The sequence below is a fragment of the Mustela nivalis genome (assembly GCF_964662115.1).
Source record: "Mustela nivalis genome assembly, chromosome: 16".
NCBI classification, from domain to species: domain Eukaryota; kingdom Metazoa; phylum Chordata; class Mammalia; order Carnivora; family Mustelidae; genus Mustela; species Mustela nivalis.
Window position 1 is genome coordinate 63,615,966 of NC_139035.1, and position 15,494 is coordinate 63,631,459.

Genomic DNA, 15,494 nt, shown 5'->3' on the forward strand with positions numbered 1-15,494 from the left:
GCTACAAAATGTAATAGTTTACACAATCCATTCTGGGGACCTAAACAAGGCTCCGTCTCTTTCCTCGGTCTCTGTTTTTATGACTCCAACCTGCGCGTGGGTTTTAAACTCAAATTTAGGGCAATGTTAATTACAATTGAACTCTTAATGGAAGAAAAAGACAGAACCAGAGAAAGAAAGAAAGAAAGAAAGAAAGAAAGAAAGAAAGAAAGAAAGAAAGAAAGAAGAAAGAAAGAAAGAGAAAGAAAAAAAGAAGCTTATTTCTAGTGAGAAAAGATTGTAGAAGTGCAGAAAGGGCAAACACCTGGGGACATCTGCAGTGAAGACCTTTCAAATTAGAAGACTCAGCTTTGGACTTTATTCCAGCGTGTGTATGATACCAGATTTATCCGACATAGATGTAACCAACATATTGTCCATTCCCAAAATATCCAAATAGCTTTTGAGATACTTTTTCTGTTCATAGCTATTGGGAGAACAGACACACAGACACACACACACACACACACACACACACACCTCACACCTGCAAAAATATTCTGCAGTGTTGATGGAACACTTAGACAACCCTGCTGAAGACTCCTACTTGTGATTCTTAAACCTATTAATTGGAAGTCTTTCATCTTGGCTGCAGACAGGACAAAGAACATAACTCGTGGGACCCACTGAAAAATGAAAGTGCAGATTCCCTTGTTCAAAAACCATGGAGAATTTCAAGACAGCAATGGCAGAAAATTAAACCAAATCAAAGATCCCTCTAGGCCAGGGTCCTATGTGACTGCACAGGCCCATGCCCATGAAGCCAGCCCAGGGCCAGAGTCCTCAGATCAATCCGAAGCACCACCTCTAATTTGTTAAGAGGCTGCCCTCATTTCATTCCCAGCCCTCTCAGGGAGGAAGTGTAGACCTCACGAGCTCTTTGCTTGAGCTCTTAATCAGACCCCAGTCTCTCTTTCTCTCTCTCTCTTAAGATTTTTTAATTTACTTGAGAGGTAGAGAGAGCACAAATGGTGGGAGGGACAGAGAGAGAGGGAGAAGCAGGCTTCTCACTGAGCAGGGAGCCCCACAAGGCCTCGATCCCAGGACCTGAGATCATGACCTGAGCCGAAGGCAGACGCTTAACCCACTGAGCCACCTGAGCACCTGTCCCTGATCTGTTTTTAAGAATCTTCCTTTGGGGAGCCTTGTGCAATTGGGATGCCTGTTCTTACACTATTGTCATACTGCACATGAAAAAGCTTGTTCTGTTTCTCCTCTCTCTTCCCAGCTTGTCCAAGATCCAGGTTCAAAGGAGGCTTACAGGTCGAGCCTGGAGCTCAGCAGTAGGGAAGATCCCCCTGGTCTGATGAGCAGCAGTTTCTAGTCATGAGGTCTCTCCCCCACAGGGTCCCTCCTCAGGTGCCAGCAACCTACCCCCATGGGCATGCTGGGAACTCCTCCCACCTGGGCCTTTGTCCCAGGTCCAGAGTCTGTGCCCTATCTATGTAGTCACAGAGGCCAGCTGCAGTCCTCACATAGCAGAAGTTCCTTGTTTACCAGGTACGGAGGGTCATAATCTCTGACTGCAAACGCTGGCAGCTCCAGGGACCAAGGGAAAAGCAGGGGCAGATGGTAGTCTGGGGAGAAGCAGCCCACACCAGATCCTTGGCCTGCGGGGGACAGGCCTAGGAAGAGCAGGTAGGCGATCTGTTGGGGACCAGAGACTAGAAGCAGTAAGGTGCAGATAATGCAGAGGGTCAGGAAGAGGTCCCCCAGAAGGGGGGAAGAGCGTCCAGGGTGCTAACCCTTCCCACATCCAGGGGCCTGCGACAGCCATCGAAACATCTGAAGCCATGGCCAGTGGAGAGGATGGGCCGAGGAGCTGTGTGGTGTGCGGGGACCGAGCCACAGGCTACCATTTCCACGCCCTGACCTGTGAGGGCTGCAAGGGCTTCTTCAGGTAAGAGCCCCCCGCCCCGGGAGAAACCACCTCCCAGACTCCCCACTGCGCAGCCTTTAAGCCGTGGCACATGCCCGAGCTTGTCCACCTACGTTATTCCTGCCTCTCGGAGGTTAACTGCCCTGTGGCTAGCGTGGTACATCTCGTCAACCTCAACACTGCATAAATCGGTGATAGAATAATAGAGGGAAGGCTGCTGTTGGTCCTGTGGACACAGCCCCTTACCCACGACCTGCGAACACCAAGTCAGGGATCCTGTGCCCTGTGCTTGACATGGCGTATATCCTACCCACCCTTAGGGACCCTTGGGCACAGCTCAGATTAGCCCACGTCCCCACAGATCCTTCTAGACCGTGCCATCTCAGCCCCTCATGTAGCCACCTGTTCACTGCCATCAGTGACCACCCTCCCGAAAGTCTGCATCTCTCACAGACGCACAGTCAACAAAAGCACTGGTCTCACCTGCCCCTTTGCTGGAAGATGTGAGGTCAGCAAGGCCCAGAGACGCCACTGCCCAGCCTGCCGGTTGCAGAAATGCCTAGACGCTGGCATGAAGAAGGAAAGTGAGTTGGCCCCTACCGACACTAGCATCCACGGGCGAGGTCGCTCTGCTTTATCCTCGTTCCCAAAGCGTGTTCTCCCCACAAGAAGAGTAAGATTTTGGAAACGAGTCAGATGATGTTTCTATTCTGCTCCTCATCTCTCTTATAGTCCAAGATCTCATGGTCTGGCTCCAACAGACAGCCTCCCGGATTTTATCTCCTGATCTGCCCACCTTGCTCCCTCGCTCAGGGCCACACTGATCTCAGTGCCACTCTCAAGCACACCCAGCACCCACCCCTCGGGACTTTTGCCCTGGTCATCCCCTCCACCCAGAATGCTTTCCCTAGATATCCCTACGGCTTGACTTTTGGGTGTCTCACATATAGCACATGTCACCTAGTAGGTACGTGGCAACTGTTGAAGGAATCATCACGTGCCATTTCTTTGTGCCCCGTAATGAGGCTCTGCTCCTGACAGACGATATCACTGGAGCTCACTCGGCTACAAAGTTACAGTGTCCATGTTTAGCTCTTCTGACTCCCAAGCCCTTGCTTTCTGCTGATAGTGCACTACTCTTCAATATGAACCAGTGCATACTGTAGGAGTCAAAAAATCTTGGCTTGCATCACTTTAGTGTTTTGCGACCTTGGACCTGCCACCGGAATGTAGACCTGTTTATGTGTCTGAAAAATCTGGATAATAACACCTGGCCTGTGTACCCTCTACCCACTGGGTTGTTCCATCCAGTGAGATTTAACCTTGGAACCCTTGCCGTTTAGGGCTATGTAAACAGAAAGTGATGCCTTAGGAACCAAGAGCTCTCCCTCTTCGCTGGTCGCCCAGAAGCCAAACATCTCCCTTCACTGTGACTACTTTATTTTCCAGCCCTCCCCACCCCCCAGTGGTGCCTTGTTTTCCCCAGCGGGGCCTGCGGGGCTGGGGAGAGGGACAGGGATCCCTTACCACTGGGGTCTCTAGGACTCCAGCCAAGCCCAAGGAGGCCCCAGGAATGCCGCTCCCTCCCCACATCCTTCATCACGGGGTACCCGGTGCCCAAGGGCTCCCAGACAGAGGGTGAGGGTGGGGGCTGGCAGAGACAGTGATGCCCTCTGCAGACCTCAGCAGCATCGTCCCGCATCTTCCCCGGGCACAGTGATCCTGTCGGCAGAAGCCCTGGCAGCACGGCGGGCAAAGCAGGCCCAGCGGCGGGCCCGGCAAGTCCCTGCGCAGCTGAGCAAGGAGCAGGAGGAGCTGGTACGGACACTCCTCGGGGCGCACAGCCGCCACGTGGGCACCATGTTCAACCAGTTCGTGCAGTTCAGGGTGAGCCTTTGCATGGACTTTGAGCTGAAAGAGGACCAAAAGGGCACCCAGGGTGGCTGCCCGGAGGGAGGGGGCAGCAGTGTGCCACGCCCTAAGACAGAGGACGAGGCTTCTCCAGAACCCCAGCGTCCACAGGCTCCTAGGCCCCGAAGCCCTTCCAAGACAGGGCTGGAGAGACCCCTGGGACTAGGGCCACTCACTCAGGCCCCGATCTCTGCAGCCTCCTGCTCATCTGTTCATCCATCACCAGCGCCTGCCCGTCCCGGTCCCCGAACTGCCCCTGCTCAAGCACTTCGCGGAGGTCAACACCTTCATGGTACAGCAAGTCATCAAATTCACCAAGGACGTGCCTCTCTTCCGGTACGTGACCTCCCCTTACCTTCCAGGAGGAAAACACTCCAATAAATTATAGTCACACACACACACACATCCCTAGTCCCTGACCCGCTAACCCTTCCTGATGCCTTTCCAAGCACGGGGTCTTGAATTCCCTCCGTTGGTCTTAAGTAGCTCAGCCAAGAACTGGGAGCTCCTCTCCCTCTCTAAAAGGCTCTTGCCTGCCCCCCTCAGGTCCCTGCCCATGGAGGACCAGATCTCCTTGCTCAAGGGAGCAGCGGTCGAAATCTGTCACATCGCACTCAATACCACCTTCTGTCTCCAAACACAAAACTTCCTCTGCGGGCCGCTCTGCTACACGCTGGAAGACGGCGTCCATGGTGAGAGGGGCTGGAGCCGGGGCGGGCGCGCGTCCTTTGCAGTAAGGCCTGTGGCAGTGTGACCGGGAGGATCCTAAGACCAGCATCTCCCACAGCGGGCTTCCAGCAAGACTTTTTAGAGTTGCTCTTTCGCTTTCATGGGACACTGAGACGACTCCAGCTCCAGGAGCCCGAGTACGTGCTCATGGCCGCCATGGCCCTCTTCTCTCCCGGTGAGCATCCCCCAAAGCCCAGAAGCTTCTGCTCCTCCACCCCTGCCCGGACTCCCAGCCCCGGGAATCCCTGCCCGCCCCCACCCATCCTTCCCACCCGCTGTCTTCCAGACAGGCCTGGGGTTACCCGGAGGGCGGAGATCGATCATCTGCAAGAGGTGGTGGCATTGACCCTGCAGAGTTATATCAAAGGGCAGCCGCCAAGGCCTGGGGACCGGTATGTGGGAGCCTGGGGGCTCGGAGGCTGCACCCGGGGAAGGCAGGCAGGCAAGGGAAACAGAGCTCAGGGGAACGCCTTCCTGTCCTCTGGGAAACCAGGTTCCTTGGGGGCACCGAGTCCTTCCCTCGCACCTCAGATGGGTCTAGCATCTGAATCGCTCCTACTGCTATTTCATCTGATTTTTTCCAGATTTTTTTTTTTTTTTATTCAGTAGAGATGCAAAGTCATAGCTCGCAGGCTCTGTATGATAGCATTCCTGAGACTGACGACACCCATCACCTTAGCCGTCCACTCCAGGCTAAAAGCAGCCTTCCAGGATTCTCGTTCGCTCTTCCCTTGGCCCTCCCCTCCCTCTCCATTGGCCTTTCCTTTAATTTTTCACCCCCCCGCGAAGTTATCACGGTCATTCAGATTCCTGGGCAAAGCCAGGCTCTGGCTCAGCTGTCCATGCTCCGTCCAGGCTCTGAGGTAGGCTCCGCGTGTTCTCACGTGTTCCTCAACGAGCCAGTTTGGCCAGAAGAGGGACGCTTCAGACCACAGAACACATCCACCTTCTAGAACCTGCTCTAGAAGGCCAGATCCATAGATTGCACAGAGCTGCAGTTCTGACCAAGTCTGGGGCTTTCTTCACACTTGGCCCTGAGACCTCTGGATTCAAGAAGGGCAGGGGAGAGAAGACCTCAGGGACTTTGGGAATTTTTGCTAATTTGTCATACCAGAGCATGATCTTCTGTAGTGTTCAGACCTAACCTCACTGAGGGAAGTTCAGGGGAGCAGGACCTCAAGATAAGATTCTCAGCTACCTTAGTTTCCTCTTTCCCTGGTGACCCCACTACCTCCTCCAAAGGTTTCTGTACGCGAAGCTGCTGGGCCTGTTGGCTGAGCTCCGGAGCATTAACAACGCATACGGGTACCAAATCCAGCACATCCAGGGCCTGTCCGCCATGATGCCGCTGCTCCAGGAGATCTGTAGCTGAGGCCCCCGCATGCCTCCTTCCACAGCCCATCTGGACACGTTGGACTGGAAAGGGGAAAATGCTGGGACCAGAGGTTGGGACCGGTAGGAACGGAGCACAGTGGTTGCAATGAAAGACGAAAGCAGTGAACTACCTCTTCATGCAGTCTTGGGGTTGGTGCGGGATGACCGCAGGGACAGAGCTGTTCTCTGGGAGCACGGAAGATGGGAAGGAGGAAGCCTCAGGGCTAAGAGGTAAAGAAGCTCCTTCTGGGAATTGGGGGGGCACTTTCTGAGGTCAAAGATGTAGCCCTTCGGCTCTTCTCTCCCAGCCCTAGACTCGGGGATGGAAAACAGGACAGGGAGCTAATCCCACACAGCCTGTTCTGCTCTGAAGAGGAAGAAGCTAGGAGCTTTAATTGATAGGAAAACAAAGAAGGGGGATGTGAGGGGAGAAAAGTCAGCCAGACACACCCCTTAATCCTTCTCCCTTAGTCCAGAGCCACAAGAGCATGGGAAGAAGACCTTGGAGCTGGTGGCAGAGGTGGGGGCCACACACCACGGCCCCAGCAGCTGCCCCTGTGGCGGCTCCAGTTCTGAGGAGGGCACGGTCCTATCCCCTGCTCTGCTCCTGGGACCCAGAGGTCACCCGGCAAGGTGCGCTCTGGAGAGGGGGCCTAGTCTCTGGCCCTAGGGCACCTGCCTCGGAGGTTCCAGCGTCTGTGAGGGGCAGGCCCTGGGAGCACCTCAGCCCACAGTGATGCTGAAGCCACAGTGGAATCTGTTGCGCCAGTGGTTGAGGAAGGCTCCAAGGGCCAGGGTGACGGGCAAGGGGGGCATCTTCTTCTCCAGCACAGCACCCACACACCAGTTACTGTCCACCAAGCCTGTTGGAGAATAGGATACGCACGAGGTTATTTCACAGGCTTAGAGACGGGGGTCAGGAGCAAGGTCAGAAGGATGCTTGCCTCCTCCCTCTGTAACCCTAGTCCCTCGGCACCTCCCAACGCCATCTTAGCAACCCTCACCTCTAAACACCATGTTGGCCTGGGGCAGAGTCAGGTGGTAACCGAAGGAGAAGGTTGTGTCTTGTAGCCTTGTGTTGGCCTCAAATTCCACTCCAACCTGGACCTGAGAACCACGCGCAAGGATGGGAGAAGGATCTGTGTCACTGAGGACCAGAGGAGTCCTGACCGGGGCTCGGCGGAACGGACGCGTGCGCGAAGCATCTGTGTGGCGTGGGTGGGAAGAATCCCAGGGCAGTGGGGCCTGTGGAGGTCTGCAGGGGCACAAGCTCACGGCTGGCTTGCTGGGGTGGGGAATTGGCATCGGGAGTCTCACCTGGTCGTTTGCCCTGTGGTAATAGCTTGCATGGGCCCCACCTGACCCCACATTCAGTGTGGCTACCCAGTGCACCGCTGTAAAAACCAAAACGCAGGAGACAAGGAGTGTTACTGTAGCAGGACACAGGCCAGGAACCCTCACCGAGGTCAGCATCTGCCCTCCCTGTCGCTATTCCCCCTCACCCCGTACCCGAGTACTTTCCAGCCAGTGTCAGGATAGCGCCCTCCTCGCCTGGCCGCCGGTGATAAACTAGCTCTCCTCCCAGCACCAGCCGATGGGTGAGGCTCTGCAGGAAGTGAGCCACCATGATCACTGTGGGGTAGCAGGGAGACACGGAGTCACACGGAGTCAGTCGCGGGGACAGCCTCCAGGCCCAAGCACTTTCTAATCCCTCAACAGTACGGAGGAGGAGGAGACAGAGCCAACATCAGCAAGTGAGCAGCCAAGATCCAAAGCACCCCGTCCCAGTTCCTCACCCGATTCCCCAATCAGGTCAGGATTCCCTAGGGTCAGAGTGGCTGTGTAGTCATCTCCCCGGTACTCGCCATCAAACTGCCACGTCAGGAACTTGGCTTGCTGCGTCTGGGTAGGCAGAACAAGGAGTAGAGCCTCCCCCTCCCACCCCGCACGATCACTCCAGCCCTGCTCCTGCCCCGGGAGCCCCCCGCCAGCGCAGCACACTCATGGAGAAAGGGGAAATGCTTCAGCGGACGGCGGCAGGAACCATGGGTCACCTGGAAGACAGCCTTGGCTCGGAGCCGCTCTGCCAAGAGGAGCAGGACCTGGGCGTTGAGGCTGCCACTGCTGTCCATATCCCCCACCACAGTGGGGAACACCTGTTGAAGAGGGTACGCGGCTCGGCTGAGCTGGGAGCACGCTCAGCTTCCGTCCAACCGGCCAGGGTGTCTTTAGCAGTACCCAGCGCCCCCTAGTGGAGCCACAGAGACAGGCTCCGGCTCCTCACCCAAACGTTTCCCCCACTCTCTCGCGTCGGAGGAACCACAGAGGCAGGTGCCCTGCACTCTCTTCCCTGTAACACACTCCTCCTCCTCCTCCTCTAGTCCCGAGTCCTGGGTGGGCTTTTCCCCATAACACCCGCTTTCCTCCTCCTCTAGACCTGAGATCTGGGTGGGCTTTTAGGGAGATGACCCGGGTGTGAGGACTACTCACCTCGGCGGGGCTCAGTTGCCAGTCTCCTGCATAGGCCGCATGGAGGTGATACCCGGGCAAGCCCAGGGCACTCATGTGCACGGTGTGAGCCACCTGAGGAAAGAGAAGTCAGTGGAGGAGGAAAATGTTCCCACCCACCTCAACCCCGTTCCACTCCTCTCCTCCTCCCCATCCAGAAGGCCTTGCAAGAATCCCAAACATTCCAACATACACAGAGGGTCACCGAAACTAAAAGCAACAAGTCCCACAGGCGAGGGAAGTAAAGAGAGCCCCACATCCTCCCTCATCCGTCCCACGGAGCCTGGTTAAGGCTTGAGTACAAAGGCAAGGAGGAGAGTGTCCGAGGATAGGCAGGGAGGATCTTAAGGAGGGCCAGAGAAGTGGGAGCACCTGGAAATGGCTGCTCAGAACCTTGTTGACAACGAGCTTCACTCCCTCCATCTGTGCTGGGAACACATCTGAAGGGGGTGGAGGGGAGGGGAAGCGGAGGAATGAGCACAGACAAGGAACCCCTACCCCAAGACATAGTCTCCCCTTTCCATCCTATTGAAAGCACTTTGGAGGAACTGACCTCCTTTCAAGTCCTACCACGAAATGTTCCACTCCATGTGGGCACCTGATCCTCCCTGAGGCTGGATGCCCCAGCTGGGTTCTCCCCTTTCCTGCTCCCATCACTGGACACCCAGCATTCGAGACCCTCCCCTCCTCTGCCCCTTCAATGTGAGACACCCAAATGCCAAGTTCTCACCTTTGCATAGCCGGTGCAGCTCATCGAAGCTCCCAGGGTTGGGCAGAGGCTCCTCTCGCCGGGGGCTCCGGCGGGGCAAAGCCCCCATCGGTGCCAGGCCCAGTGTGTTCCCCATTTCAGTCCAGAGAACAGGGGAGGGGCCGGGGTTAGCCTGAGAAAGGACGCTATTGCTCCCTCTACCCCGCACGGGTCCCACCCCCCATCATCCGACTCCCCAGTCCCAGAAACTTCCACATGGTCCGATGCTAGACCTGGAACAGGAAGAGCAGGGAGAGGGCACCGGTGGGGAGACTGAACCCCAGGCACACTCCCGTCCCATCTTTGATTCTTCACCCCACCTGTCACCCCGTCCCTTCCCCCATTATCTAATCCTAGCTCCAATCACAGACCTCACCCAGCTTCCCAGTCTTCCTGTTCTTCATTCCTAGACCCCAAGGCGAGACTGGCAATGAAGCAATAGTCCTTACCGTCTCAGACTATCATGCTGCCCCTTTTTCCCCGGCACACCCCGGTCATCTTGATGGGGGCAGTCATCTTGAGTAATGGCAGGACTGCGGCTTCACGCTGCATTCCCAGCGTGGTCATGAGCGCCATCTTGGAACCGGGCAAAAAAAAAAAGACATCAAAGACCCGACCCTCCCTTGATTGGGCCCTGCCCAGAAGATTAAAAAAAAAAAAAAAAGAAAGAAAACCTGCCTCCGTCTTCCAGGGGCCAATGGGAGAGAAGGAAGCAAAGGAGTGGCAGAGTCGGGTCCAGAGAGCTCCAACCCAGGCACTGCAGAGGCGGGCGGGGCTTGATTGGTAGATGGCCTGAGGTCGCCCGGCCTCAAGAAGGTCGGGAAGACGCCGGGAACGTCCTAGACGCCAGAGGGAGCGTCTTGGAGCTTGGGCTGCTGCAAGTTCTTTCGCGGGACAGCCTGGAGGCCTCCGTTTTGTGAAGGGTGGCAGAGGGAATGATTGTGAATACTGCGTTGGAACCCTGGTTCTTATGGCTCCTAGGTGCCCCTACCTCGAACCCCTTAGGGTCTCCTCACAGCCCCCCCACAGTACACAGCACACAACCTCCAGATGGGTACTACTCGCAAGTACAGCCCTCCCCATGGAGACGCGGAGGTCTACACCTCTCCAAATTCACCTTCTAGTTTCTTGGTGGATTGGGAGTGGGTGAGAGTTTGGGGTAGAGGAGCAGGGCTTGCAGCCTTAGTTCTAGCAGGATGATTCGGTGAAGCAACTGCCCCCATTGACTAACCCTTCCGTCATTGCTCAGGCAAATAAAATCTGGGAATATGGACTCTGCCTCCCAAACGCACTCCATTCCAGAACCAGGGACAGTCAATGGGGGTGTCCTTCAAATACTAAGCACTCCAGAGGAATAACTGAAGATGGAGTAAGATTTTTTTTTGGCCCAGGGTCACTTCCCTCACTAGCCCTCACACCCCCATCTCCGTTTCTCAAGAATGTTCTGTGTATGGAGTGCTTGGGTGACTCAGTGGGTTAAGCCTCTACCTTTGGCTCAGGTCATGGTCCCAGGGTCCTGGGATTGAGCCCCACATCAGGCTCTCTGCTCAGCAGGAGGCCTGCTTCTGCCTGCTCTCTTCCTACATGGGGTCTCTTTCTCTGTCAAATAAATAAAATCGTTTAAAAAAAATGTTCTATGTACACTTTGAGGGCAAAAGGGTAAAAGATACAAATGCTTCAGGTATCTGTTTAGGTGATTTCACGCAAATGCCTTGTGCTTGGGGGATTTACCTTTGTCGTCCCTCACAGGCAGAACTGGCGCTGGGGCTGGGGCCTCGGTCAGAGGGATGCTCTGGCCCCGTTGACTCACACTGGCTGACCATCACCTTAGAATGACCAGGTAATCCAGTGACCAGGGAACTTCAGCGTTTATCCTTGGTAGAAGACTCTCATTCACTTCCTTTCTTGCCAGGGCCCACCATTTGGGAAGGGGAAGGCAGAGGCTACTTTCTGAATTTGTTTTATTGGAGGTAGGGTCTACACGTTTATCAGCACTCAAGAGGGTTATTCTGGGCTCTCGTGTTTTCTCCCTCATCTCATTACACATTAACTGAAAGCAGGACAGATTCAATCACACTTGCCCTCTGACCCTAACCCTTATTCTCCTGTCGCCTGGGGCACGACAATTCTGAGGGTTAGAGGATGGTGAAAAGAAGTTAAGAGACAAAGAGATGGGGGCAGGAGGAGCCCTGAGGAGGATGTCCAACAGTGCTGATTTTACTCCACATCTTACGAGCATTTATAAGGCAGATCACAATGGAAGGAATAATACATCAGTATCTAGTCAGACAATCGCAAGTTCCTATAACAAGTCTTACATTAACTACAAACAAATCTCGTGATGCCAGGTAATCACAGCTAATGCCATTAGCTACAAGAAGTTACAGTCAACCATGGAGTGGATTATGGGAAGTACAGGAACAACAAGGACCAACGAAGAATTCAGGACCCGGACCACATTTGTTCCCTTCGATAGGGAGAGCGTGTGGAAAGTCACGTAGGCGAGCGCGCGACACACAGCACAGACCCTTTCTCAGTGTTACTCAACTTTCCTGTCCTTAACCCCTTATCAAGGCGTCTGGACTTTAAAGGAGACACAAGTCAGGGCCTGGTTTGATCCACGACTCCAACCGTGCGGTGCCATGGCCTCCAACATTCTCCTAATCCTCATTCGCCTGCCCCCTGACCCCGATTTCATTCCTTTCCCCTTTGTTCTGTTCGCCAATACCTCTCTGCCAAGCTGCAGTGAAGGGGGTAGGGCTGGGAGATGAAATCTGGCCACAGTGGGACAAAGTTACCAAGGGCTGAGGGTTTGACATGTCAGGGCTTTCTGGAAGAAAACTAGGAATCCTGCTTCCTGCAGCATTCAAATCCAAAGAGTGCCAGCCCCAGACCCCGAAGGAGCGAGTGTCAGTAAGCCCGAAGAATGCCCCCTTGGCCTCCGCCCACTGAGACCCACACCCACGCCTCCCACCTCCATCACCATGATCTCCCACAATCTTGTCATCTCCTCCCCCATTTCTTCAACTGGTTTACTCCAACGTGGCCCTGTCCCATGGGGCCTTTCCACAGTCCTATCACCTGACAGGGGGGTGGGGAAGCAGAAATGTATATAGCCCCATCTCCCCAGCCAGGCCAGACACAGCAAGGACCGAGACGCTGACCAGGTAGGGTAAGGAAGTGAGTGGTGTGGCCAGGATCCAGAGAGGACATGGTTTTAACTGTGGGAAGGGAGCGAAACGGGTCTGAGTGGGCACCTAGGTAGGAGTCTCTGGAGAGGGACTGAAACTCCCCCACTCCCAACTGCTTCCAGGCCACCATCCCCACTGTTACCACCATGAAGCTGCTTGCTCTGACTCTGCTGCTCCTTGCCGTCTGTAACCTTGAAGGTGGGTGTCATAGGGAAAGGGGTCCCAAGAAGGGGAAGGTTCTAGGGTTCCTGGCTTCCCATCTGTCAGTGCTCCTAGCAAGAGCAAGATCACTCCCTCTCAAAGGTTCAGAGAGCTCCTCCAAAGACCTGGAGCTGGGTACCTGTTTGGAGAGGGGGCTGGGAGTGGGGGCTGGCTAACAACAGAGACCTGGCCTTCTGCCAGGTCCCTGTTGGGGACCCAGCTGATGAGCTCTGTGTGTGTTGTGTGCATGTATGCGCAGGGGCTCTTGTTAGGAGACAGGCGGAGGAGCCAGCTCTGCAGAGCCTAATCTCTCAGTACTTGGAGAAGGTGGTCACCTATAGCAAGAACCTGGTGGAGAAGGTCAAGGACCCAGAGGTGCAGGCCCATGCCAAGTAAGTCTCAGTGAAAGGGGGCTCGGGGAGCACACCCAGCTGGTGTGGTCAGTGGAGCGTGTGACTCTTGATCTCCGGGTTGTGAGTTTGGGCCCCACACTGGGTGCAGAGATTGCTAAAAAATAAAATCTTTAAAAAAAGAAAAGAGAAGAGAAAAGAAAGAAAGGGGATCGCGGCCCAGGGAGCTTTAGAGAGAAAGCAGGGAAGCTGGGAGATTGCTGGAGCTCGAGGGTGGGGGTTGGAGAGGATGAGGTTTAAGTTGGAGAGATGAATTCCTGCACCATGTCGTAGATCCACAGACCTCTTGGACAGATAGGGCCTGCGGGAACTAGGCTTCAAATTTTTATCTCTAGGGTCTGTTCCTCTACTGGATGGAGGGCTTGCCTCTCCTCCTGTTACCCTAACAGGATGGCCCAGGCCCTAGAGTCTGGGGAGCTGGGTCTCACCTCCCAGCACCAGTGAGTCCCCTGCCAGTGCCTAGGGTCTCTCCCACTGACCGCTAATCCTTCGATTACACAGGGCTTATTTGGAGAACACACAGGAGCAGCTAATGCCCCTGGTCCAGAAGGTCGGAGCTGACCTGATCAACTTCTTGAGCAATTTCATGGACTTCAAAAAACAGCCTGCCACCCAGTGAGGCATCCAGACCATCGTCCTCTATCCCGGCTGGCCACTAGAACACCCACCGGTCCAGTCTAGAGTGCTCTCCCCTACACGCTCCTTGTTTTCTACAATAAATATTGAAGGAGTCAGGTGTGAACCTGGTGCTTGGGAGGACCGAGAGAGGAACGGGTATCAGTGAGGGCAGGACCAAGAGGCCTGCCCCTGCTAGGAGAGGGGTTTGGTGTGCGGAATGAAGGGAGGGATGAAGCGACAGCTGGTGGAAACCATAGAGGAGTGGTGTCTATGATTCTTCTTCATGCCCAAATCATCTTTCCCGAGCATGGGATCTATCTGCTTGGCACAGAGGCTTAGCCTGTGCACTGCACAAGGGACAGTGAAAGGCAGGAAAGTTTCATAAACCGAGTCCCTAGACTACTGGAGGTCACAGAAAAGGAGGGCACCCCCACCTCCAGAACTTCCTCTCGATCATTCTATAAAGAGGAAAAGGCTTCCCATAAATGAACCCAGAGGTGTCACCTGAGACCCTGGCTTCCCTTCTGAGCCAGGGGAATACCATGCTTCCCCCCATCCTACAGAAAAGATAGAATTCGCTTTTCTTCCCCCAAAAGTGCTCAAACCCTCCTTCCATTTAAAATCTCTCACCTAGACGCCCTGGCTAGGGAACACCCATTTCGAACCTCACCCCTTATAGAACCAGCCGGGTGATCAGATCTGAAACTCACAGACATGACGGTTAGCTCGGGGCCAGACGGGTCTCCCGGACTACATCAAAATGGGATGGAAATCAGGCTGGGTTGATGTGGGAGACTCACAATACCAACGTGGGGCGCGAAGAAGACGAGGCATTTTCCAGTAACTCGGTTCCCACTCCACACTTGAAGCAGTTACCCCTGGACCCTGGCTCATCACTCAGAGCTCATCTGAAATCACTGCTTCCCAGGCACCGGACAGGGCTCCCAATTTCCTCCGTGTATCAGTCTTCGTCTGGCCTTCAAGGGCCTCACCATGCATAGTGACATTCTTCCCTTTCTTCCCCAGTTTCTGTTTTTCTCTCATGCGGAAAGATGTGTGGGGACAAAGAGCTCAGTCTGTCCCTTGCAAGATGCCCTTGAACAGGTTAATTAATTTCAAAGAGCCAGATCTTCCTCCCGGGGTTGGCAAGCAGAGAGGCGGGAAACATAGTGGAGGGTTTCAGTCGCTGTGCAGGGCTAAGTCTTACCCAGCTCGGGTGGGTACTCAAGACCCGTTCTGCCGCGGCTGCAGAATTGGGAGGTAGAACCTGCGGCAATCTGATGCGATGCAGATACCACAGGAAATCCCGGCTCCTGGCCGAGCAGGAAATAGGACAGGCATGGACCTGACCCGGGGCGATTCCTTAGCCGCCCACCCTGGCACGTGGAGCTCGTCTTCCATCCAGAGGCCTTTTGTTCCCCTTTGCCTTTCCCACGTCCAGCCCTCATCGGACCCTCTAAGGTTCCTCCTGCCCGCAGAAACCACTGAAAACTCAAGTTCCCATAAAACCTTCCATCAGGAGCATCACACAAGGCTTCAACACGCCATCTGCTCTCAGCTACGCTAATGTCCAGATGCGTGCCTACTGTGCGCTGTCCCCACGCTGTTCCCTGACCCTCCCTCTGGTCCGAATTGGTCACTGTTTGGGGTGGGACAGCCAGGCTACTCCACGGCCCAACCTCAGTCCAGTTGCCACACACGGAAAGCCAAGCTGGGTGCAGACGTCATTTCTTAGGTTCCACGGTTTCTGAACGTGCCTGGACACCTGACACGCGCTCCCTGTTCCAGCTCCATGCCACTGGACCCGGGGCCGACGGTCTCATCCCTGGCCCAGCCACAGGCAGCTTTCACTCCTCGACCAAGCAGCCTCGCCCTGAAGTCTACCA

The 15,494-nt window shown here is 55.0% G+C and overlaps 3 protein-coding genes across 9 annotated transcripts; 2 read left to right on the forward strand and 1 right to left on the reverse strand.

The window, feature by feature from the left end:
* Window positions 1-1,540: 1,540 nt before the first annotated feature.
* NR1I3 (nuclear receptor subfamily 1 group I member 3) lies at window positions 1,541-6,059 on the forward strand. 4 transcript variants are annotated; one of them, XM_082704230.1, is made up of 9 exons: window positions 1,541-1,677; window positions 1,800-1,939; window positions 2,372-2,502; window positions 3,636-3,805; window positions 4,026-4,165; window positions 4,376-4,521; window positions 4,617-4,733; window positions 4,845-4,950; window positions 5,801-6,059. In XM_082704230.1, exons 2-9 carry the CDS (start codon window positions 1,833-1,835, stop codon window positions 5,928-5,930), a joined length of 1,047 nt encoding a protein of 348 aa, XP_082560356.1. In that variant the 5' UTR covers window positions 1,541-1,677; window positions 1,800-1,832; the 3' UTR covers window positions 5,931-6,059. The 4 variants fall into 4 exon arrangements, with proteins under 4 accessions (XP_082560356.1, XP_082560358.1, XP_082560359.1 ...); XM_082704232.1 differs by having other exon boundaries at window positions 4,056-4,165; XM_082704233.1 differs by lacking the exon at window positions 4,845-4,950.
* TOMM40L (translocase of outer mitochondrial membrane 40 like) lies at window positions 5,133-15,468 on the reverse strand. Of its 3 annotated transcripts, none has more exons than XM_082704235.1 (11): window positions 14,409-15,468; window positions 9,638-9,764; window positions 9,171-9,421; window positions 8,813-8,880; window positions 8,423-8,515; window positions 7,987-8,088; window positions 7,729-7,834; window positions 7,442-7,564; window positions 7,250-7,326; window positions 6,937-7,039; window positions 5,133-6,795 (listed from the first exon to the last, which is right to left on the reverse strand). In XM_082704235.1, the coding sequence occupies exons 3-11, from the start codon at window positions 9,283-9,285 to the stop codon at window positions 6,656-6,658; spliced, it is 927 nt and encodes a 308-aa protein (XP_082560361.1). In that variant the 5' UTR covers window positions 9,286-9,421; window positions 9,638-9,764; window positions 14,409-15,468; the 3' UTR covers window positions 5,133-6,655. The 3 variants fall into 3 exon arrangements, with proteins under 3 accessions (XP_082560361.1, XP_082560360.1, XP_082560362.1); XM_082704234.1 differs by having other exon boundaries at window positions 14,319-15,047; XM_082704236.1 differs by lacking the exon at window positions 14,409-15,468 and having other exon boundaries at window positions 9,171-9,321.
* Window positions 12,342-13,722, forward strand: APOA2 (apolipoprotein A2). Of its 2 annotated transcripts, none has more exons than XM_082704237.1 (4): window positions 12,342-12,355; window positions 12,502-12,577; window positions 12,840-12,972; window positions 13,492-13,722. In XM_082704237.1, exons 2-4 carry the CDS (start codon window positions 12,526-12,528, stop codon window positions 13,607-13,609), a joined length of 303 nt encoding a protein of 100 aa, XP_082560363.1. In that variant the 5' UTR covers window positions 12,342-12,355; window positions 12,502-12,525; the 3' UTR covers window positions 13,610-13,722. The 2 variants fall into 2 exon arrangements, with proteins under 2 accessions (XP_082560363.1, XP_082560364.1); XM_082704238.1 differs by having other exon boundaries at window positions 12,352-12,360.
* Window positions 15,469-15,494: the final 26 nt, after the last annotated feature.